The sequence below is a fragment of the Anabrus simplex genome, chromosome 2, assembly GCF_040414725.1.
Source record: "Anabrus simplex isolate iqAnaSimp1 chromosome 2, ASM4041472v1, whole genome shotgun sequence".
NCBI classification, from domain to species: domain Eukaryota; kingdom Metazoa; phylum Arthropoda; class Insecta; order Orthoptera; family Tettigoniidae; genus Anabrus; species Anabrus simplex.
Genome location: NC_090266.1, coordinates 256,860,543 through 256,884,694, shown reverse-complemented (window position 1 = coordinate 256,884,694; position 24,152 = coordinate 256,860,543). Strand labels below are relative to the sequence as shown.

The 24,152-nt window shown below is 39.1% G+C and overlaps 1 protein-coding gene across 1 annotated transcript in view; it reads left to right on the top strand.

The window, feature by feature from the left end:
* The window catches only part of Tmem214 (Transmembrane protein 214), a 430,961-nt gene that overhangs the window by 89,649 nt on the left and 317,160 nt on the right, over positions 1 to 24,152 (top strand). The window contains exons 4-5 of the mRNA XM_067140553.2: positions 14,733 to 14,924; positions 22,285 to 22,499. Of these exons, the coding sequence (XP_066996654.1) occupies positions 14,733 to 14,924; positions 22,285 to 22,499 (407 nt within the window). The remainder of the gene's footprint in view (positions 1 to 14,732; positions 14,925 to 22,284; positions 22,500 to 24,152) is intronic.

The window sequence follows — 24,152 nt, the reverse complement described above, 5'->3', positions numbered from 1 at the left end:
CAATGGGGTCATTTCATACATTACCCCCCGTTCGGGATGCTCCAGTGACGTCTGGAAATAACGACGAAGCTGTTCAAAATGCAATTGCATACAACCCGCACACAAGCTCACGGGCCATAGGGGCGTCAACGTGTGGTGCGGGATACTAGGTGACAAGATCATTGGACCATATTTCTTCGAAGGAAACCTCACGGGACGACGCTATCTAGAGTTTCTTCGCGAGTACCGCCCACTCTTATTGGAGGATGTGCCCCTTATGACACGGTTACGGATATGGTTCCAGCAGGATGGAGCTCCCCCACACTGGTCGTTGGCAGTACGGAACCACTTGCATAGGACATATCCTGGACGATGGATTGGACGAGGGGGTCCGGTCACATGGCCGGCTAGATCACCTGACCTTACTCCACTCGACTTTTTCCTCTGGGGTTATTTAAAGGAAAGAGTCTATGAGCAGGAGCCTGAGAGCCCGAATCATTTACGGCAGCTCATCACGGAAGCCTGCAGGCAGATTCCACCATATATGTTGCAGCAAGCAAGAATGTCTCTCCTCCACCGTGCTCAGATGTGCATTAACGAAGCAGGTGGTCATTTTGAACATTTGCTTCATTAATCGAATGGCCATGCATAAGCCCATCGCACTGCTGTTGGTACAATCTCACTTTATTGCAAATAGCTCTTTTAAGAGCTCCTTAAAAAACAAACATAGCAGAGTACCTGCAATATGAGAACTGATCATGATTTAGATTTGTCGTCAAGAACACGACTCTCACGAACATCAACATCGCAATAAAAATTTTCGTCGTACACAGGACTCGAACCGCCTACTAACGAACACCGGTACTCTCCTCTAACTTTTAGCAAGCTCGGCTATCACGGGTTGCTGATTAGCGCTGTTGTGTTGCTGCTACTTCTAGTCATTCACCAATAATATTCTATGTACAGGACGTTTCTGCGACATATAATTTTCACGATTCTTTACCATCAATCGGTATTTTATCATTAATGCTGATTTGCTTGACACAAATAAACTAATTATGGAAAGCGTTGTAAGAGCAGACATTGTAGTGAGTAGTCAAGGTCAATATTTTTAGGTTCGACTATAATCTGCGGGTTGCATAAAACTGCGTGAATAGGGGCAGCTGTACCACCCGGTATATAAGAAAACATAAAGGTCCAATAATACTGCCTTGAGGAATTCCCCTCTTAATTATTACAGGGTCAGATAAAGCTTTGCCTACCGGGCGAGTTGGCCGTGCGCGTAGAGGCGCGCGGCTGTGAGCTTGCATCCGGGAGATAGTAGGTTCGAATCCCACTATCGGCAGCCCTGAAAATGGTTTTCCGTGGTTTCCCATTTTCACACCAGGCAAATGCTGGGGCTGTACCTTAGTTAAGGCCACGGCCGCTTCCTTCCAACTCCTAGGCCTTTCCCATCCCATCGTCGCCATAAGACCTATCTGTGTCGGTGCGACGTAAAGCCCCTAGCAAAAAAAAAAAAAAAAAAAAAAAAAAAAAAAAAAAAAAAAAAAAAAAAAAAAAAAAAGCTTTGCCTACTCTAATTCTCTGAGATCTATTTTCTAGAAATATAGCAACCCATTCAGTCACTCTTTTGTCTAGTCCAATTGCACTCATTTTTGCCGGTAGTCTCCCATGATCCACCTTATCAAATGCTTTAGACAGGTCAATCGCGATACAGTCCATTTGACCTCCAGAATCCAAGATATCTGCTATATCTTGCTGGAATCCTACAAGTTGAGCTTCAGTGGAATAACCCTTCCTAAAACCGAATTGCCTTCTATCGAACCAATTATTAATTTCACAAACATGTCTAATATAATCAGAAAGAATGCCTTCCCAAAGCTTACATACAATGCATGTCAAACTTACTGGCCTGTAATTTTCAGCTTTATGTCTATCACCCTTTCCTTTATACACCGGGGCTACAATAGCAACTCTCCATTCATCTGGTATAGCTCCTCCAACCAAACAATAATCAAATAAGTACTTCAGATATGGTACTATGGTACAGATCAGTAGTGATTGATTGAAAATCCTGTTTGTCTTGCCAATGTACTTCACTTATACCAACTACATCCAACTTCAGTCTATATGTCTTCCTTTTCAGATTCTCTACCCTACCACAATAATTCAGACTTCTAACATTCCACGCTCCGACTCTCAAAATGTTAGTATCCATCTTCCTGATGATTGCCCCCTCTCATGTATTCTCCACCTGGTGATTAGGAATATTTTACCGTGGAGGAAGCCATCATCAGTATATCATTCATGCAGAGAGAGGTGCATGTCCTCTGGAGTTAGGTAAGGCTGTAGTTTCCCATTGCTTTCAGTCGTGCAGCAGTATCAACACAGTTGAGCCATGTTGAGTATTATTACAAGGCAATATCAGTCAGTCATCTAGACTGCCGCCCTTGTGACTTCCGAAAGGCTGCTACCCCCCTTTCAATGAACCATTAGTTACTCTGGTTCCTCGACAGATACCCATCTGATATGAATGCTGGACTATCTGCTTCATTGGGACGCACAAGCCTTCCCACCGCAGCAAGGCCACATGGTTCGCAGGGAGGACGAAAGTCGTTGCGATTCTTCCATGGTCATGTGCTGACGAGAATCCAAACTTGCTTCCTACTCTTACCTGACACTATTTAAATCCTGAAAATGAATCTTGATAGCATGCCAGGTTTTTACTTCACCAATAAAAGTTGTTATAAGTTCAACTATTAAATTTACTGAGAATTAAAAGTTATCCAATATTCTAACAGCACTCACGATACACAATTATTACATTTCCTTCTTCCCCACTTCACAAACAGTACAGTTCACTTTACAAAAATTTACACTGTACATACCTCATATGGTAATATCCCTTATAACAGGTCCAGGCACACATTATTTTCACTTTACCGAGCTCGATAGCTTCAGTCACTTAAGTGCGGCCAATATCCAGTATTCGGGTGATAGTTGGTTCAAAACCCGCTGTCGGCAGCCCCGAAGATGGTTTTCCATGTTTTCCCCATTTTCACACCAGGCAAATGCTGGGGCTGTACCTTAGTTAAGGCCATGGCCTCTTCCTTCCCTCTCCTAGGCCTTTCCTATCCCATCATTGCCATAAGACCTATCTGTGTTGGTGCGACTTAAAGCAAGTTGTAAAAACATTATTTTCACTGAACATTGTAACTAGTAAGGACCAGGTGCTACAACCAGCCTTACGTTGGAAGCCACTTATTTGCAAAGTGCATCCCTAACCTATCAGAACACACACTTCTTCAATCTTGAGTTCTGGGCCTCTCCTATTGCCACAGTCATTTGTAAGTTGGTTTGTTGTTCCAAGACATCACCAGCCAGAAATCACTGTACCAATTTTACTAACTTTTATACAGCTTTCAGATGGCCTAGCCTCAGATATGAAATTTAGAAAGTATGAGATCACTGTTCCATTTTTACCTCATATACACATTGAATAAGAAGCACTATCACTGTAAAATGAGAATAACAAGTACCATCACTGTACGAGGTAATATGAATTGTTTCATAGAGAAAGGGCTTCAGTCCATTTTAGCTAATTGTTAGGAAATCAAGAAAAACTATCTGGACATTTTACTATCATAATAGAAATGTAAAAATTGTTACTGTCAAATTGAGAATGCATATTAGGATTCCTTTGAATATATTTCATTAATTTATCATCAGTAGTTGAATTATACAGATTTTTAAAATCTTGTGGACTGCTGATCTTTCTTTACAAAAGAGGTTTACAACTTTTACTATCATAATAGAAATGTAAAAATTGTTACCAGAAAATAGAGAATGCATATTAGGATTCCTCTGAACATATTTCAGGAATTTATAATCAGTAGTTCAATTACACACATTTTTAAAATCTTGTGGACAGATGACCTTTCTTTATAAACAAGGTTTACAACTGAGTAGCTTTATCTAATCACTTAAAGTTTCTATACAGCCTCCTTTTTGTTCACAGAAAAATGTTAGAATAATATAACGAAGTTCTTAGTCTCAGGACGAAGAACAGTTACTGAAATGAGACGAAATCTTCCGTGTCCTCTAATAATCATATTCATTGTCATCTCCTCCTCCTCACAGTAGTCCCAGAAGTCACCTCCGTGAAGTTCTCCTGATACTCATCAGGTATATACTCGACCAGTTTCTTCAGATCATCCATTTTCCTCTTCTTAATAGGTATCTTTCCTGCTGGGGATGCAGAGTTTATTGGCAAAAATGATGGCACTCGACTGCAACTACCTAGTCTGAAAGTATTTATGCTCAAGCCATCAGTGAATGATAAAACATATAGTTTTATAGGTTCAGTATAATGAGAAATAATAAAATACTTCAGTATACAATAATGATGCACACAGTCAAATGGCCTCAAAACAATGCATAAGAACAAGAGAGTAGCGTGTTGTTAATCGACAAACACCTAGCGCTTTTATGGGTATTTCATGAAAGTAGGGCTTCAGTCCGGACTGATGCCCTTCCTTTACAAAATGCTAACTTTCCAATCACAATATCACAGTGACGGAGAGGCTGGACTGATCTCCTTTCTTTATAAAAAAACTAGCTGATGTACCCGTGCTTCGCTACGGGATTCTCAGAAAGACTGACTTGGTGGTTTTCCTAACTGAATTCAACATAGGTCATTACAAAAACGTCAGTAGGAATGTAGCGATTGAAAGCAATGTTATCATATAAAATACTCGATCAAATGAAAAACCGCACACTTTCTCACTTTCATCGAACAGTACTACGGTGCCGATCTAAGTCCAAAGTTCCAGAGCTGGAACAACCAGGTCGCAGACTGCCATGAATACTCCTCTGTCATTATTCCGTTAAAAATGCACATTACTCATTCCAATCAGTGCCTCAGATTAGGGACTGAATAGCTCGCATGCTATGATGCTATTTGTTTTGCTATTTGCTTTACGTCGCACCGACACAGATATGCCTGATGGCAACGATGGGTTAGGAAAGGTCTAGGAAGTGGAAGGAAGCGGCCGTGGCCTTAATTAAGCTACAGTCCTGGCATTTGCCTGGTGTGAAAATGGGAAACCACGGAAAATTATTTCCAGGGCTGCCGACAGTGGGGCTCGAATCCACTATCTCCCGATTACTGGATACTGGTGAATGTTGATGAACCAGTGTATTACGTTCCTGCAGTATCAGAAAATGTATGAACCAGATGAATGGCATGCTAAAGAAGAAAGTTTCCCAACTCCCCAGCTATTTCCCGCCAGTGTTCAGTCAGGCTGTTATACTCGGTACGCAATGGTAATCCCATCTATCGGAGTTAAGCGGCACCATAAGAAACGAAGAACATCACAACAAACAATGGTCAATGTAAAGTAATTGTTGATCAGTGTTAAGCGCTTTGGATATTGTAGGCCTTCTGAAATACCACTCTTATCATAGTCGGTACAGTAAAACTGAATGAAACATAAATGATCGGAAATTGTATTGTCTATAACTTTTGTTACGTAGTACCGTACTCTTCTATAGCACCAATAACATAGGTACCGGTATTTAAAATTAAATTTTAGGCGCCTTCCCCTAAACTACCATTTCATCTCGGGGAAAATAAAATTATTTACAGCCTAAACTGTAGTTTCTTATCCCCGACTCTATATAGCGGTTTTCATTCAATTCTGTTAACCCATTTTCTCGTGGCTCGGTGTTGATATGGACTTAGCAACAAAAATACAAATTCATTAATATCTGTGTTATCAGAGCCGGTACGGTAAAAATGTATAAAACATAAATGACTGGAAATTGAATTCTATATAACTTTAGTCATATAGTATTTATCGATAGGACCGCTAATAATATAAATATTGGATAATTAAATTTAAGGCCTTCCCCTAAACTACCATTTCACTCAGCGTGAATAAAATAATTTATAGCCTAGATTGTAGCGGCTCATCCCCCGACTTTACATACCGATTTTCATTAAATTCTCTTCAGCCGTTTTCTCGTGATGCGTGTACATACAGACAGACAGACAGACAGACAGAAATTACGGAAAAGTAAAAAGTACATTTTCTTGTTACTATGGACATGACCGATACAGAAATACCATTCTTTTCAAATTCTGAGCAATGTACAGACAAAACTCTTATTTTATATATATAGATGTGATGACCATTTAAGATGAGAAATTCAATGTTGACTCAATTTCGAAAAAATGTGACTGAGGCCATTTCTTTGTGAACCAATTCATATAGTCACATCACCATGCTAAGTGAATAATATCGAATCAAATCTTCACTCTGTAACAATATCAAATTAAGTGTTTGCGATGAAAATATAGTCAAGTGAAGCGTAGCAAAGTCCGAGTAAAATGAAGAGAAGACCGGGCGAGTTGGCCGAGCGGTTAGGAGCGCGCAGCTGAGAGCTCACATCCGGGAGATAGTGGGTTCGAACCCAACTGTCGGTAGCCCTGAAGATGATTTTCCGTGGTTTCCCATTTTCACACCAGGCAAATGCTGGGGCTGTACCTTAAGGCCACGGCCGCTTCCTTCCTATTTCTAGGCCTTTCCTGTCCTGTCGTCGCCATAAGACCTATCTGTCGGTGCGACATAAAACAAATAGCAAAAAAAATGAAGAGGCGTGCAGCAAAATGTGTAAATGAAAACTGTTCACACACAGAGTTCATGCATTAAAGATGACTGTGACTCTAGTCAATAAATGACTGAATCTGAGCGCACAATGGACAATGAAGAAAGGACCTTGTTACATGCTCGCGCAAGTTTATAAAGGCTCTCTCCCCGTGGCAGTAGCATCACCAAAAGTCGACTGGTAGCTACGCTCTCCACAACATATCTCTTGGCATCTAACAGTCAGTGAAATCTTGTTCGAAATTTGAACCTTCTCCATGTCTGTATTGGCCATCTTTCACACACGACTTGTACAGACTGTTATTTGAAAACATATAAGTTTCATATTCCAAACATTCCTTTTCTTAAAACATGTAAAGATCTTGCTTCTTACATCAATATTATTCAACATGTCATTCAAATAATTCACACTACTTACAGCATTGGACATTACATTAAATGCACATTTGAATTAATTTTCTGTTCTCACACACATTGCCATGTTCGCTTTCCTTAAATTTTCTCCACATACCCATGTAATCTCCAACACAATTAATAGTCCTAAAATCTTCAAACCATGAATCCCCATACAATTTACCATCCTTATATAAATCCCATTATGCACAAAAAGTGACTTATAATCCACTTCTGCCGGGCTGAGTGGCTCAGACAGTTGAGGCGCTGGCCTTCTGACCCCAACTTGGCAGGTTCGATTCTGGCTCAGTCCGGTGGTATTTGAAGGTGCTCAAATACGTCAGCCTCGTGTCGGTAGATTTGCTGGCACGTAAAATAACTCCTGCGGGACAAAATTCCGGCACCTTGGCGTCTCCAGAAACTGTAAAAGAGTAGTCAGTGGGACGTAAAGCAAATAACATTATTATTATTATTATTATTATTATTATTATTATTATTATTATTATTATTATTATTATTATTAATCCAATTCAAACAAGCCTTCATGAACGACACTTACAATTATAGTCCACTCACCCTTATCCAACATACCATGAATACCCCAAGCTCATTCACACAATTCTTCGCACACGTTCCATCACTCACGCTCCTGCAGTGTCTGAAATCAATACATAATTCATCTTGTGAGGTCCATCATTTCTACTGAATTCCCCAACAATTACTCCATCTTCAATACTTTCATATCAGCTCCCACTCACACATCCTTCATGCCAATAACACTTACTCTCAAACCTATTAACAGAAATTTCATTAATCTGAACATCACCATTCTGACACATAACCAACCAAACATTAATCTTCTCCCTTACACTAACATCCACAACATAAAATATTTTCCTCAAAGACTCTTCATTCACCAAACCACCTTGATTACTTTAACAAAAAACCACTTTCAGTTTCTGAAACTTCCACCATAACATCAATTGCCACAGTGCAATCACCATCAACACTAGCACATAGTAGGTTCTCCTACAAATCTTCCCTAATTTCTCTACACCCACTACTCCAAAAATCCATCTGATTATCAATTTTTCAGCTAAGGTGTGTGAAGAAATTAAGGAATTCTTGTGCTAGTGTTGTTGGCAATAACACTGTGGCAATTGATGCTCTCATGGAAGTTTCAGAAATTGAAAGGGAAATTTCTGTGAAGATAGTCAATTTAGTTTGGTGAATGAGGAGTCTTTGAGGAATATATCTGATGGTATCAATTTCCTTACTTACAATTGAAAATCTATCTTTTCAGTAAGCACTTCTCCCAAATTATGCAACTCTTTTTGCTGATTTTCAAACTTGTTACTTAATTGTTTCTACTGACTGCTTAATTCATTCCCCTAATCACTAATTTTCTCACTTAAATCATCCCTTAATTCTTTCCCCTCACTACTAATTTTTCCTGAGTAATTCCTTAATCTGTTCTATTAGTTTCAAAAATCATCATATTGACTACTTTTTCTGTTTCCTTCCTCATCGCTGCAGATTAAAAAAAATAAAAATTCTTTCAATACTTCATTTTAATCCCTTTGTACACTTATGTTTAAGCTCTCACTAACACTACTTTTACTCTCAAACATAACTCTTTGCTGCATATTTCTACCTCTTCATTTCAAAATATCAGGTTCACTAGAAATCCTCATAACATTCAAGTATGACGACTTCAACACAAATATACCTAGTTCCCCTGTGCATACCTAGATTATAAAGCAAATTTGGACCTTATTCCAGCCACACTTGATGTGCCATTTGCAACTTTCCTAGACCTCAAATTTATTACCACCTCTTTTGGGGAACATTTGAAACTCCTGATAAGGATATTCAAAATTACTTGCCTAAACATGCCTCATTGTTGGCTTAAATTATAATATTCTACCATATGATGAACCTTCATGGTTATCTGCCTGATGGGCATTAACACTAGAACAGCGGTAAGGGGTCATTTTGACACTTCATACGAAATACTCTGAAACGTTCAAATTAGAACACAAAAAAGAGATGTATTTTCTTCTACTGTGTTTCCACAAATTTATTTAACACTGATACCTGAAATTAGTGTATGGACCTTTTATATTACTCATGGACACATGAATAATAATAATAATAATAATAATAATAATAATAATAATACAACTGCACCATGTTTCTGTTTCTCTAAGGAGTTTTCACAAAACTAACCAATTGAACACCTTTTCTTAGTCGTTCACATTGCAACAATTATACATTTTAGGAATACTTTTAGGAAAATTTAGAATTCTCTAAGTACATTTTGCGCGCACAACTTTTACATTTCGTGCACATTTTCTGCACACTGCTTTGAGATACTTACTGCAGGCATCACTAAATTTGTTGCCTTTACACAGACCAACTTAGCACTACTTGTAGTTTATAGATGGACTTGTAATTTCACCAGCCAGCTGGGGGATGAAATTCTTCCACCTTATCTTCCTACCCATTACTTGCTTGTAAATGACCCAAGCATTGAAAGCTGGTAGGTCTAGGATATTGAAAAGGATATGCATTGGCCACCTCCTGCATGCAGCCTTGGTGGTACATTTATAGATATGTGGTCGACCACATATACGCCGTGTTTCGTGATGGTGTAGAAAGTTACAGTTTCCAGTTTCTTCTTTCATTCTCTGTTCATGGTTGCTTCAGCATGCCATGTGCTGAGAAGGACGACTTTCTTCTTCTTCCCTTGGTACACTGTCAAGGTGCACTGTATGTTTCCGGTCTGTTGCAAGGTGGTTGTAGAGTGTCATTCAGACATGGACTGCTTCACCTAAGTAGGGATTTCCCAACGAATGGGGTTGATTGTTACCCCCCAGCATAGTTTCTTCCTCTTGGACCTTCTTAGCAAGTTGGAGAGATGTAAAGATGCTGTCTGCCGTCACGTTTCTCCCTTGGTTTAGAAAGGGCTCCACGAGGCGAAGTACGATGTACTATTCCAAAGGCCGCTTATCAGGATGCGTGTCAACTTTACCAAGGTATGGAAAGACATTGCAGATGTATTTTGAGTCCGCATCTGCAGCAATCCAGAATTTGAGTCCATATTTGTTGGTCGTGTTTGTGAGCTGTGAGCTTGCATCCGGGAGATAGTGGGTTCGAACCCCACTGTCGGCAGCCCTGAAGATGGTTTTCCGTGGTTTTCCATTTTCACACCAAGCAAATGCCGGGGCTGTACCTTAATTAAGGCCACGGCCGCTTCCTTCCACTTCCTAGCCCTTTCCTCTCCCATCGCCGCCATAAGACATATCTGTGTCGGTGCGACGTAAAACAAAATAGCAAAAAAAAAAAAAAATTGGGTAAATCTGCACCTGGTTTTGCTGGGAAGTAATTGTTCATCGATTGTAATATTTTCTCTTGGGTGGTAACAGTGAAGGCATTTTTCCACAAATTTATCCCAGGTTAATCCCGCTAACTGCAACACTCGTCTGACAGTAAGAGCTCAACAATACTAAAAATCCAGACCGGGTAAACACTGTTGTTTGACAATGCAAACTGCTGCGTTGTAATAAGGAATTGTACAGGTGTCAAAATGACCCTTACCGCTGTCCAGGGTATGTCCTATCAAAAATCTATGAAAATGTAAATACTTTTCTGGATGCGATACATTACCATAAACAGGATAAAAAAAAAACGATGAAAAGTCAAGATATTTGAAGAGAAATGATACAACCATGCACACATTATTAAAGAAAAATTCAAGGCGAGTGTCATTTTGACCCCTTCTGCTGTTCTAGTGTTAATAAAATGAAATAAACATTTATGAATTTACTGGGGTGCGCATAAAAGTTATCCCCCCTTACTATTAAATAAACTTGCTAGAATAACATCAAAACTTGAATTTGGGTGCCACTGTAATATAATTACAGAAATAAATAAATAAATAAATAAATAAATAAATAAATAAATAAATAAATTTGTATAGCATGAGGTATCTCCAGCTTCCCAGAGCATTGATCATGTACTGACAAGTCTCCAAATTTGCTTCCTAACCTTATCTGACACCTACTAACCCCCTAAAACTAAATCTAGGTAACATGCTACAAGAAAATACTACTATAAACTTAAATATGAATTTAATACAAATGAAGAATCGTCTACTAACTCAACTTCTTCCCAATTACAAACATATGACGGAATTTCCACCTCACAACTTTTCATTTATTTTCTGTGAAAATAATTGTCACACATAATGAAGATAGTGCATATAGACATGAGCATTTCACGTCTTATTTATATATTTACAGTTCGTGCGTCTGAAGAATATTCCTTATAGCACTCACCCATAGAGATAGCTAGCTTATAAAGTCAAGGTACCACCGCCTGCCTCATATTAGGATCATACTAATTTATGCAGTGTTATGCTTAACTTAAAATTGTCACACACGTATGCTTCACTCTTGCATCCAGGACCTCGTAGCTCACCACCAGCATCTGTTGGACTAATCAATCAATCAATCAATCAATCAATCAATCAATCAATCAATCAATCAGTCTTCAGCTCTCAGACATAATGCAATAGGATTTACACTACACTGGACTCCACTAACCCATGCTGCCATACAGCTCTACCTTCAACAATGACTGTTAAATTGGACACACATGCAACACAAGTGAGAAGCAAGTCATATTTCATTATGCACATCAAAGACATGCTTTGCATATTGCTATGGAGCACAGTTGGGATGAAAATGAGATGGAATTACTTATAAATTAATACAACAGTTGGAAAACAACACATTAAGATGTTTGTTGGCTATCTGTTACAACATACAATGAAACTGAAAGCATTTTTGCTTATTGACAGAAAAACATGATGATAATCTTAATCTCATATTGACTCTAAAACTTCGCCATGAGTTGATCAATACTTGACGCGACCTCTCAACATCTCTGCATAAATGAGGCCTGGAATAGTTACTGGAGATTGAGTGTAGTTCCAGATTGCTCTTTTAAGCAGTACCCATGCCTGCTCTATACAGTTAAGACCAGGCAAATAGGCAGGCCTGTCCATTCTGTGAATACAATTCTCCTGAAGGGACATTGCCAATGCCAGCTCTGTGCGGACGAGATATTAACAAACTTGAAAGTTGGGCCAAAATTGTCAGCAAAGCCTTTCACTACAGGTGCTAGGATAGTATCCCATTAACATATGCCTGTCATATGCCCTCTGATGAACACAAGAGGGGTACAGCGACCATGTATGATGCCAGCCCAAAACATTCCACCGCCACCTCCTCTCTGTTGGTATCGGTCTCTGATGTATTGGTCATGCATACGTTCACTGGGTTGTCTCCACACTCGCACAGATCTATTGTCGGACTGTAAACAGATACGGGTCTCGTCTGTAAGCAATGTTTGGTCCCATTGCTCGCTGGTCCTTAGCTGCTGCTGTCTTGCCCATTGCAGTCTGATGTTTCTGTGATGTTGAGTAAGTGGAGGCGCTCGAATAGGCCTTCTGGAGTGTAACCGTACCTCATGGAGATAACGAATAGTCTGGGGCGAAACATTGGTACCTGTTGCTGTTCGAAGGTCTTGCCTCAGATGACTAGCTCGACGATAGGGATATATTACAAGTAACTATTCTCATTTTGGTTCCGTATTGAAGTTGACGTATATCTCAAATATTATAATAATATTTGAGATTGGGATATATCTGAGCCATTAAGCGTACATATTGATTTTCTCATGTTGTTTTCCTCTTGGCCTACTCATCCAGCGTCGGTCTGCGACAGTGGGTTACTCTGAACTTGTTCCATATCCGGGAAATGTCACTTTGGTTCACGCGAACGATAGCAGCAACATCAATCTGCCGCATCTCCTGTTGCACCAGTGTCACTATACGAATGCGATCGTGCATAGTTACGGTTGTCCTTGGCATTCTGATGCACGCTGAACACACTACATGCAGGCTTTACCCAGTTGCCAGTGCGCTCAAGCATACAGCGCCACTGGTAGCCTGTCACAAAACCATGTCATGCTGTCCTCATTGAAACAGGCTAGTATACACAGCAGATATACATGCACGCAAGAACTGGTAATGGGTTTGAGACCACTAAGACTCTTGGCCAGCAATACACACAACTTTTTTTGATGTGTGTATATCAAATGAAAAATAACTGTCAGATAGCACGACAGTGCATCTAACTGAAGGTGTAGCCTTAGATCTCAGAATAGTCTCATAACATGGCAGAATAGCAGTCTCAGAATAATAACCTCACCACAATAAGAGTCTCTACATAATAATCTCACAGAAGAACAGTCCCACAATCAGCTTCTCATAAGAATAATCTCCTCATGGAAACTTTTTTTTTGCTAGTTGCTTTACGTCGCACCGACACAGATAGGTCTTATGACGACGATGGGACGGGAAAGGGCTAGGAGTGGGAAGGAAGCAGCCATGGCCTTAATTAAGGTACAGCCCCAGCATTTGCCTGGTGTGAAAATGGGAAACCACGGAAAACCATTTTCAGGGCTGCCGACAGTGGGGTTCGAACCTACTATCTCCCGAGTACTGGATACTGGCCGCACTTAAGCGACTGCAGCTATCGAGCTCGGTATGAAAACCTTCCAGAATAGCAATGTTAGCATAACAATCTTAGAATGACCTCTCTTCCTGCTCGAACCTGCATTTATATCATTATGACCACATGGCATTGGCATCCCAAGAGTTGTCTGGTAGCCACACTACACGACTTATCTACTAGCATCTTCCAGTCAATGAGATGATGATCAAAGTTTAAAAATTCCCATTGTCCTGATTGGCCACCGCTAAGGTGATACAATTGTGCTTAGTGTTACTCAGTTGTTTCACGTTAATAGATTGTAGTCCTCAACTTATGCATCCCAACTGCTACCCAGGTTTCCAAACCTTGTGATGCAACAATTCTAGGTATTTCCATCTGAGTTCAACAGTCTCTCCTTATTTAGCCACTGCTTTCCCACGTTACACAATCTTGAGCAATATTTTAACTTCCATTCCATACATATGTGGACTTACACCAACGTTATTAGAACTGAGCGCGTTGGCCTTGTGGTGAGGGTCGCTCAGCTGTGAGCTTGCATTTGGAAGATAGTGATTTCGAACCCTGTTGTTGGCAGCCGTGATGATGGTTTTAGGTGGTCTCCCATTTTCACACCAGGGAAATGCTGGGGCTGTACCTTAATTACGGCCACGGCCGCTTCTTTCCCTCTCCCAGCACTTTCTTCCACCATCATCGCCATAAGACCTGTCTGTGTCGTTGCGACGTAAAGCAAATTGTAAAAAAGCATTTATAAACAGCACAAAATTGCATCATAATACACATTCTCCCCTTATTTCATAATTACAAGGCGTGCTTGTGATGTCATATTATTACATACTACCATGATTTTCATCATTTATATTGGGCCGATGACCTAGGTGTTACACTTTTAAACAAAAGCATCAGTTTCAGTTTACATTCCAGATTAAATTGTAGAATTTCATTATCTAATAAATCCAAGGTTTTGCTTGAATATTCTATTTGTTCTCCATTCCATTCCTTCATTCATTGAATTAATACAAAGGCTGTGTTGTGTTATTAGTGCCAGTTATGTTTCACATTAGAGACTATTTATTTGAAATTTAACTGAATTGTTTTTGTTTTGTTTCAGCTAGTGGATCAGTATTAGGTTATAAGATGATCTTACAGCTCATGGCTTTTCAGAATCCACGGATTGTGGTGGCAAATATTCCAAATGTTACTGCTCTGCTTAATTCATACCAAAATCGTCAACCCATTGGTCTGTCCTTGCTCTGGGCACTTGGTCTGGGAGGCTATAAAGATCTCTCAGTAGGAATTACAGGTTAGTGATAGTCCAGTCTCCTTGAATTTGTAATAGAGTAGAATGAAAATGAACTGTTCATATGATACTGATAATCAACACATGTATATAAAGTGTGGAGAAACTTTCTCTTTCAACATATTGTTCTTTGATACCATCTTATTGTTTTACCCATCTTTATCTGTATTGTCTGAACTGCAATTGCATCCTCCATGAACCTGATTAGTTTTCTATTGCTTGACAGTTCCATAAAGCTGTGTCAAAATATTAGTAGAGACCACAGCAAAATATGTTTAGACATATTCCTAGCTTTGCTCTTCATATTGAATGTTCATAGTTTCTTATGTCCCCACACAGCTGTGGTGTATGGAAATGAACATTGAATGGATTCATGATGCTATATTCATAAGCTGGAAACAATACATGCAGATGCAGTGAGAATGGTTGCTAAGATGACAAGGTAGTATCAATGACAGGATAATGTTTATAATGAAGTTGAATAACAACTTGGGCCTATCAGTTGGTCAACATGTCATAAAGTTACAATTTAATTTAGGCTGGTAATGAAATTAGTGTAAAATCACTTGTTAGAAAATGAAAAAATAAATAGTAAAATTGTTTTTGAGTAACTCATAAAAAACTAACATGAAAGATAGGGGGGGGGGTGTGTGTGTGCGTGCGTGCGTGTGTGCGCGCGCGTGTGTGTGTGTGTGTGTGTGTGTGTTTTACCAGATCGCCGATCACAAGCTGTTGCAGTTCTTTTGGGGTTTGTTTCATGCTGTATGTATCTCCAATATTTTAAGTTGTATGAACAGCTAAGGAATATGGGCTTCATACCTCTGTTTTTTACTATCTTACTGTTATCTTTTGTGTAACTGTCGGAGAGTCCAAGAACCTTTCTGGAGTTTCTACATGTACATTGTCCACACAAGAATGACAACTTGGCATCAAAAAGTGATAATTAGATAGCTGCTGCTGGATTGAGGGGCACAGACAGTAGAACACTGGCTGGCTTTCTGAGCGTAAGTTGGCAAGATTGGTCCTGGCTCAGTCAGTGGTATTTGTAGATACTGAAATACACCAGCCTTTTTTCAGTAGGTTTACCAATATGTAAACTCCTGCAGACAAACTTCCAGCACATCAGCACGTCTGAAAATTTCAAAACATGAAAAGTGGGACATAAAACCAATCTAATAATAATAATAATAATAATAATAATAATAATAATAATTAATATATATATATATTTTTTTAGATTGCCAAAGTTCAGGTTAGGAACATCCTGCTACGGTATGTAACAGACTAGACAGTACTGCTAGCATCTGTCTGGCTGAGGGTTGTTTGGCCAGTAAGAAATCTGATAAACTAAGAGAGAATCAATGGCTATGGGTTGAGGTTGTTGCCTTTGTAAGGGAAATGCCACATCAATTCATCAGTAAGCTGCTGCTGTGCAGGTGTGACATGGGATTGTTACAGGCTAAGGGAGTTAACCCCAACAGAAAAACCTAGAGTATGTAGGGCCTAGGAAATCAGTAAGAGTTTTTTGTAAATTTGCTTTCAATTCAAAGAAGATAGGAGATTATAAAGTGTACTTGCTGGGGATTAAAAAGGGAGGGGCAGAGTGTGGGGTAGGGCTGTTCATCAGGAATACCATTGCATGCAATTTAGTTTGTTAGGCACGTAAACAAGTGAATAATGTGGGTAGATTTGGTAGTTCGAGGAATTAGGATGAGAATTGTCTCAGTGTATTCACCATGTGAGGGCGCAGATGAGGATAAAATTGTTAAGTTTTATGAAGCATTGAGTGACATTGTAGTCAGGGTCAACAGCAAGGATAGGATAGTGCTAATGGGCTATTTCAGTGCGAGAGTTGGAAATAGAACTGAAGGATACAAAAGGGTGATGGGTAAATGTGGGGAAGATTAGGAACCTAATAGGAATGCGAAACGTCTGCTGGAATTCTGTGATAGTATGGATTTAGCAGTTACGAATACAATCTTCAAGCATAAGGCTATTCACCACTGTATATGGGAGGGTAGGGGTACCAGATCTATAATAGACTATATCTTAACAGACGTTTAATTCAGGAAATCTCTTAGGAATGTACAGATTTTTTGTGGATTTTTCGATGATACAGACCACTATCTGATCTGCAGTGCACTAAGTATCTCTAGGCATAGGATGGAGAAAGTGAAATCTGTCTGCAAACGAATAAGGGTAGAAAATCTCCGGGACGAGGAAATTAGACAGAAGTACTGTACATGGATATAATTAGTGAAGTTTCAAACAGTGAACAGTAAGCAGGTTCAGGATATAGAAAGAGAATGGGTGGCATACAGGGATGCTGTAGTAGCAACAGCAAGGGAATGCCTAGGAACAACAGTGTGTAAAGATGGGAAAAAGTGATCATCTTGGTGGAATGATGAAGTGAGAGCAGCTTGTACTATTAAAAAGAAGGCCTATCAGAAATGGCTCCAAACAAGGGCTGATGCAGACAGGGAATTGTATGTAGATGAACGAAATAGAGCGAAACAAATAGTTGTTGAATCCAAAAAGAAGTCATGGGATGATTTTGGTAATAACCTGGAAAGGCTAGTCAAGCAGCAGGGAAACCTTTCTGGACAGTAATAAAGAATCTTAGGAAGGGAGGGAAAAAGGAAATGAACAGTGTTTTAGGTAATTCAGGTGAACTCATAATAGATCCCAGGAAATCACTGGACAGGTGGAGGGAATATTTTGAAAATCTTCTCAACGTAAAAGGAAATCTTCATGGTGGTGTCGCGAACAACGGAGCTCATGGAGGAGGAGGAAAATGATTTTGGTGAAATTGTGCTTGAGGAAGTGGAAAGGGTGGTAAATCTGCCACCTGGGCGACTGCCCTAAATGCAGATCAGTATTGATTGATTGATTGATTGATTGATTGATTGATTGATTGATTGATAAACTCCATTGTCATAAAGCAAAGTAATGAATAGACCTCTGACTCAGAGATGGAAAGATTACTGAGACTATGAGAAGGAACAGAATCAATACATGGAAAATCTGGGAACTGAACAGGTAAAACAAAATTAGACGCAAAGTAATCGTTGAAAATTTCCGGTCTATTACTGCCACTGGCTAAATTATCTCCCAACTCAGCTTCAACTTGTCTTTCCTTTCTTCTGTAAATAATAGGTGTTAACATTTTGAAAGCATGAGATAATAAACTGAAGTTGTGGTAGTTTTCACACTTGTCAGCACCTGATTTCTTGGGAATAGGTATAACATTATGTCTAAAATCAGATGGCACTTCTCCTGTATCACACATCTTACACACTAAACGGAATAAACTCCCCTTGCTGGGTTCTCCGAAGCCAGTCAGTAATTCTGAGGATATAACATCAATTCCAGGTACCTCGTTCCTATCTATGTCTCTCAAGCTTCTGTTGAATTCTGACCTCAAAATTTGGTTTCCCATTTCATCAGTGTCAAGAGTTTCTTTTTGTTCCTGAAACTTACTATTGGTCCGGCTCCATGGCTAAATGGTTAGCGCACTGGCGTTTGGTCACAGGGATCCCTGGTTTAATTCCTGGCAGGGTCGGAAATTTTAATCATAATTAGTTAATTCCACTGGCACGGGGGGCTGGGTGTTTGTGTGTGTTGTTTTCATCATCATTTCATCCTCATTACAATGTGCAGGTCGCCTACGGGCATTAAATTAAAAGACCTGCATCTGACAAGCCGAACTTGTCCTCGGGCACTCCTGGCACTGAAAGCCATACGCCATTCCATTTAATCATTATATCTTTTCCTTGATACAGTTGTAGAATATGTTCCTGCCATCATTCTTCCTTGCCTTTTTTCCTTAGAAGTGGTTTTCCATCTGAACTCTTAATATGCATACGCCTAGTTTTCTTTTCTCCAATGGTTTCCTTGATTTTCCTGTATAAAGCATCAACCTTTCCTATGACCATACAACCTTCAACATCCTTGCACTTCTTTCAGCCATTCTTCCTTAGCTGACTTGCACTTTCTATGTACTTTATTCTTTAATTCTCTTCTGACCTCATTTTTTGCACTCTTATATTTCCGTTGTTCATCAATCAGGTCTAATATCTCCCGAGTTATCCACTGATTCTTACATGATCTTATATTTCTTCCTAACTTTTCTTCAGCAACCAAGCTCAATAGCTGCAGACGCTTATGTGTGGCTGGTATCCAGTATTCAGGAGACAGCACTTTGTTTCTGAATCTCTGCCTAGTCATAATGCAGTCTATATGATACCTTCCCGCGACTCCAGGTTTTGTCCACATGTACAGCTATCGTTTGTGCTGTTCAAACCAAGTATAAGCAAGGACTAAATTATGACCAGTGCAGAATTCATCCAGCTGACTTCCTCTTTCATTCCTTCGTCCCAGTCTAAATTCTCCTATGGTATTATCTTCTCTTCCTTGGCCTACCACTGCATTCCAGTTTCCCATCACAATTAGATTCTCGTTATCTTTTGCTAATTGTATTCAATCTTCTATCTCCTTACATATTCTTTTGATTTCCTCATCACTGCTGAACTAGTAGACACATAGACCTACACTCTTGTGGTGGGCATTGGTTTGGTGTCTACCTTGACAGCAATAATTCGTTCACTATGCTGGTCCTAGTAGCCTATCCACTGCCCTATTTTCTTATTCATTATTAAACCAGCTCCTGCATTTCCCATGTTTGATTTTGTATTGATAATTCTGTACACCTCCGACCAAAAATCCTGCTCTTCCTGCCAGTGTACGTCACTTATACCAACTAAATCTAATTTTAGTCTATCCATTTCCATCTTCAGATTCTCTAACTTACCACAATTCAAACTCCTAACATTCCACGCCCTGACTCACAGAATGTCGCAATCGTCTTCCTGAAGAGATCCGAATGGGGGACTATTTTGCCTCCGGGAGGAAGCCATCTTCAGTACATCATTCATACAGAGAGAGCTGTATGTCCTCGGGAGTTAGTTACGGCTGTAGTTTCCTATTGCTTTCAGCCATGTAGCAGTATCAACAAAAGCTAAGCCATGTTAAATATTATTACAAGGCCATATCGGTTAATCATCCAGACTGCTGCCCTTGCAACTTCTGAAAGGCGCTCAAGCTCGAAGAAATCATGTCGAGCGACACATTTCTTCCAAAAATGACTCTAATTGATGCATAAATTATCACACAAAATATAATGTCCATCTGCAAGTCATAATCAAATTAATAGCACAATAAAATATACGTATAATTCATCATTACTCCGTCCAGAGGATGCCATGTTCCAGGCCTACTTTACATAAAGTGAGCACACGTCAATTCTTTCCAAGAACAAACCAATATTAAACCCATGACCTTATTCAAATTTTAGCCCGTAATTAGGTTTAATTATTTTTATTCATTATTATTATTATTATATTTAATGACCGTGCCTAATCACACTTGCAAAGCTATCGTACAAAATTATTCAGATGACTCTAAACGAACTCAAGTCCACAGAAATGTCGTATAATCGTAGAATGAAATTTGACACTCAGAAAAACACTAATCCGTCTCAATTAATTTTCAAACTATTTCAAAATCATTCAAGATTAACGCGGAGGTCATTTACTTTTACTTCTCCTGCCGTCTTAAATTTTTAGGACAGTTGAGGTCTCTCTCGATGACATTCACTCTTATCTCTAACTAATAGAACCGAATACACATTCATTCCAGAGCACAAACTACCTCCCACCGAGGAAAGAAGAATGAAAAGTCAAACTACTGCTAAACTAATAGAAAATCTAAATGAATAAGGTAAGGCTACGTTTTACAGACATTTTACAGAAAGATAGAAAGATGAATTCTTAAAGAATACTCATGTGGCTGTTGTTAACTGGATTCTGGCTGATGACCTAGTACGTGGTCACATCACCTTCCATCGAACAAAGTCTTGCCCATGTCCGACGCCTTACATAATTAGTGACCCATGGAGGAGATGAAGGTGCACAGGAAACAGTAGGATTCATCTTGGAAAGGGATAGCCATCTTGAAGTGAGCTCGAACCAACGACCTTCCTTCTTCTGAGTTCTTGTAGAAAAGCTGAAACTAATAAAAGTCTTAGCAATAGTCCAGGATACACACGTGATGTTTAATAATTTGGAGATGGACACTTAACTTATGACAGTCATAAATAAATCGTAGAGAAGTTTTTAAAATGCCTGAATTGCAGTTCATTCAGTCCTCAGTGTCTTCTCTAATGCAAAGTCTCCCAGTAAAGCAAACGACGTCCAGTCTCGACCGTAGCTGCATTCGGAGTAACGCTCAAATCAAGTGTTCAGAAGTAAAAACCCTCTATAAAATTTCCTTTGGAATTACCATAAATTCACTGTCTTAAGACGGAGGTGTGCCTCTTGATTATATCTGATTGGTAGATCTGTTGCATTCCTGTGAAGGTTGTCATTTTTATTGGCTGCCCTAGTTTCACGTCGCACGACCTTGCCATTATTGATCGATTACAATCACGCTGCCCGCCTGATCACGTGGCACACACACGTGTCTGAAGGACACCTAAAAGGAATTTCACCCTGCTTCCTCGTTCTCTTGGTAGGTTGGGAAAACCAGTTCGCAGGTGGCTTGTTCATGCTGGCACGGGAGTGTAAAATCTCACCCTACTGGCGATCGAAATAATGTTTCATTTCACTGATGAAATAAATCATTCTCCCTTAATAAATTATTTCCACTTTTGAAGGGGACAATATGTGCCTTGTTTACTTACTTCACAAACGTAAGTTGCATATCATTCTACACTAAATACTTACCTTCCCGTAACTGCACCATGTAAACACAAAAGATCATAAAATTTATGACTCACTATTGAATTTTTTACCCACGAACGAGCAGATCATGGAACAGAACTCATCACAACAACTTTTATGACGATTTAGGAAAGTTCAACAATGGACAGCAATGTTGTGCGCGAAGACAATGCAAATAACTAATTTTTGCCAAGTCGCAGTCGTCAAAATTATGAGGTTTTGTGTTCTAGTTTTTATAGCCAATTTAAGGATTTACTCCATTGACATAACATATCCATTCAGTATTGGAGGTTGTTAAGTCTTATAGAGGTGACATTAAATTTCCTGTAAAATGTGTATATCTCCCATCCCCCATCCATCTCGTGAGCAGTAATGACCGTGGCTAGTACTGGGATGAGTGATTACATACTGTTGGTAATGGAGATGAAACAAAATAACATACCAGTCATGAGCTTTGATTCAGGATATTTTACATGGAGACCAGTCCATCTTGAGTTTGCCAACTGTAATATCAGTGTAAAATTATAAATAGTATTTTTCCTTTTCAATATGAGAATATACTTACTAATTATAAAATGAAATAGTTTGGCAGGTTGTGATGGTGCCAGTAATAGAGCTTCGGAATTATTCATCCTACGTGATAGGATATATCAAAGATATCTTGTCCTACAAACCATCCACCAAGCCTCTTAGCCCAGAACAGTTTTTTGCAGTGCTGGATGTCATCTTCTCTCCCAAACTAAATCTACCAACCAATCTTCAACGTCAAGAATTGGGAGAAATTTGCTCTCTTTTGAAGGTAAGGTGGTAATTTTATTACTAACTTTTTCCTGTAAAATTTATATGAAAAGCATCTATGTTTTACTAGAAAGTAATATTACTCTGATTTGTTTGAAATGAACAAAATTAAATTTAATGTGCCTATAATAATTGTAGGAAGACATATGTTTGATAATTATTCTAGGTTATTCAAATTATTTTGGTCTACTTGCAGGGTAAGCATAAAATTTAAAGAAGAATGATACTGACTGCATTAATAGTAAATAAATTGCCACATTTTTGGAGTGCTTTTAACTAATTTAGATTGGCCGTCCTTAGTAACTGAATTCTGGGACAGGAACATATGATGTGCTGTGTATTTTACCAGCAGTACCAGTAGAAAGGCAGGTTTTCATGATGTGGTCATATAGTGCATGTGATTTTAATTGTCTTATTATTGAGTATTGCTTTGAGATACAGTTTTTCATTTGGTCTTTTGCATTGAAGATAAAGACAATGAATCAGTGTTATTTTATTCAAAACAGACACCCTTAACACCTACACACCTCTACCAGCAATTGGCAAAATGTTCAGTGCCAGTCTCTGTAAGCAAGGAGATCTCGGAAGACAATTTCTGTGTCCTGTTTTTTGTTTTCTTCATTTTAAAACAGCTATTACAATGCATAAAATATTGTAATAGGTGGTTACTAGGTCAGATTAATTACTCCTCCTTTCCCCTTATCCAGCTCTTGCGGGGTCGGGGAATTTATGGCACTTCTATCTCCTCTCTCATTCCACCATTCCTCTTCCATCATTTTGTCCCTGTCCAGGATTTCTTCTCCTTGCACTCCTCTTTATTTAATCGATCCACCTGGTTCTAGGTCTCCCTCTCACTCTCTTTTCCTCAGACTTCATCTTCATTATTCATTTTGGTATTATTTTCTGATCCATCCTCTTTACATGTCCAAACCATCTTAGTTTACTCCTATCAATTCTCTCATTTACAATCTTTTATTCTGACTTTGTTTTTAACACCTTCGTTCTTCACTCTGCCTTTCTTTGTCTTTCCAGTCATACTTTTTAGGTATTTCATTTTGCTGACTTGAATTCTACTCTCATCCCTACTTGTCATTGTCCAGGTCTCAGCCACATAAGTCAATATGGGTGCATAAAACATTTTGTACATTCTCTTTATACTTCCTTGGTACTCTCTTATTACAGACAAAGTTTCTAAACACTCTGGTGCAATGCATTTCTCTGTTGCACCCTCTTGCTAATCTCCATGTTCAGTTTTGTATTCTGCATTAATTCACTCCCTAGGTATTTGAAACAGTCCACAATATCAAGGCTTTGACCACTTTGTCTTTCTCCTCTTGATATCACCATGGTCTTGCTTTTCTCTGTGCTGATTTCCATACTATACTTCTTAATTTTCTTGTTCAGAGTATCAAGTTTTTCTTGTACTTCTTTGCTGTTTGTTCCCCAAACCACAATATTATCTGCAAATAGTAATAACTTCTCCCTATTCCCATATGCTTCCTTTGTCTCCTTTACGTCAGTCTGGTGGTATTTGAGGGTGCTCAAATAAGTCAGCCCTGTGTCAGTAGATTTACTGGCACATAAAAGAACTCCTGTGAGATTAAATCCCGGCACCTCGGTGTCTCCGGAAATTATAAAAGAAGTTAGTGGGACA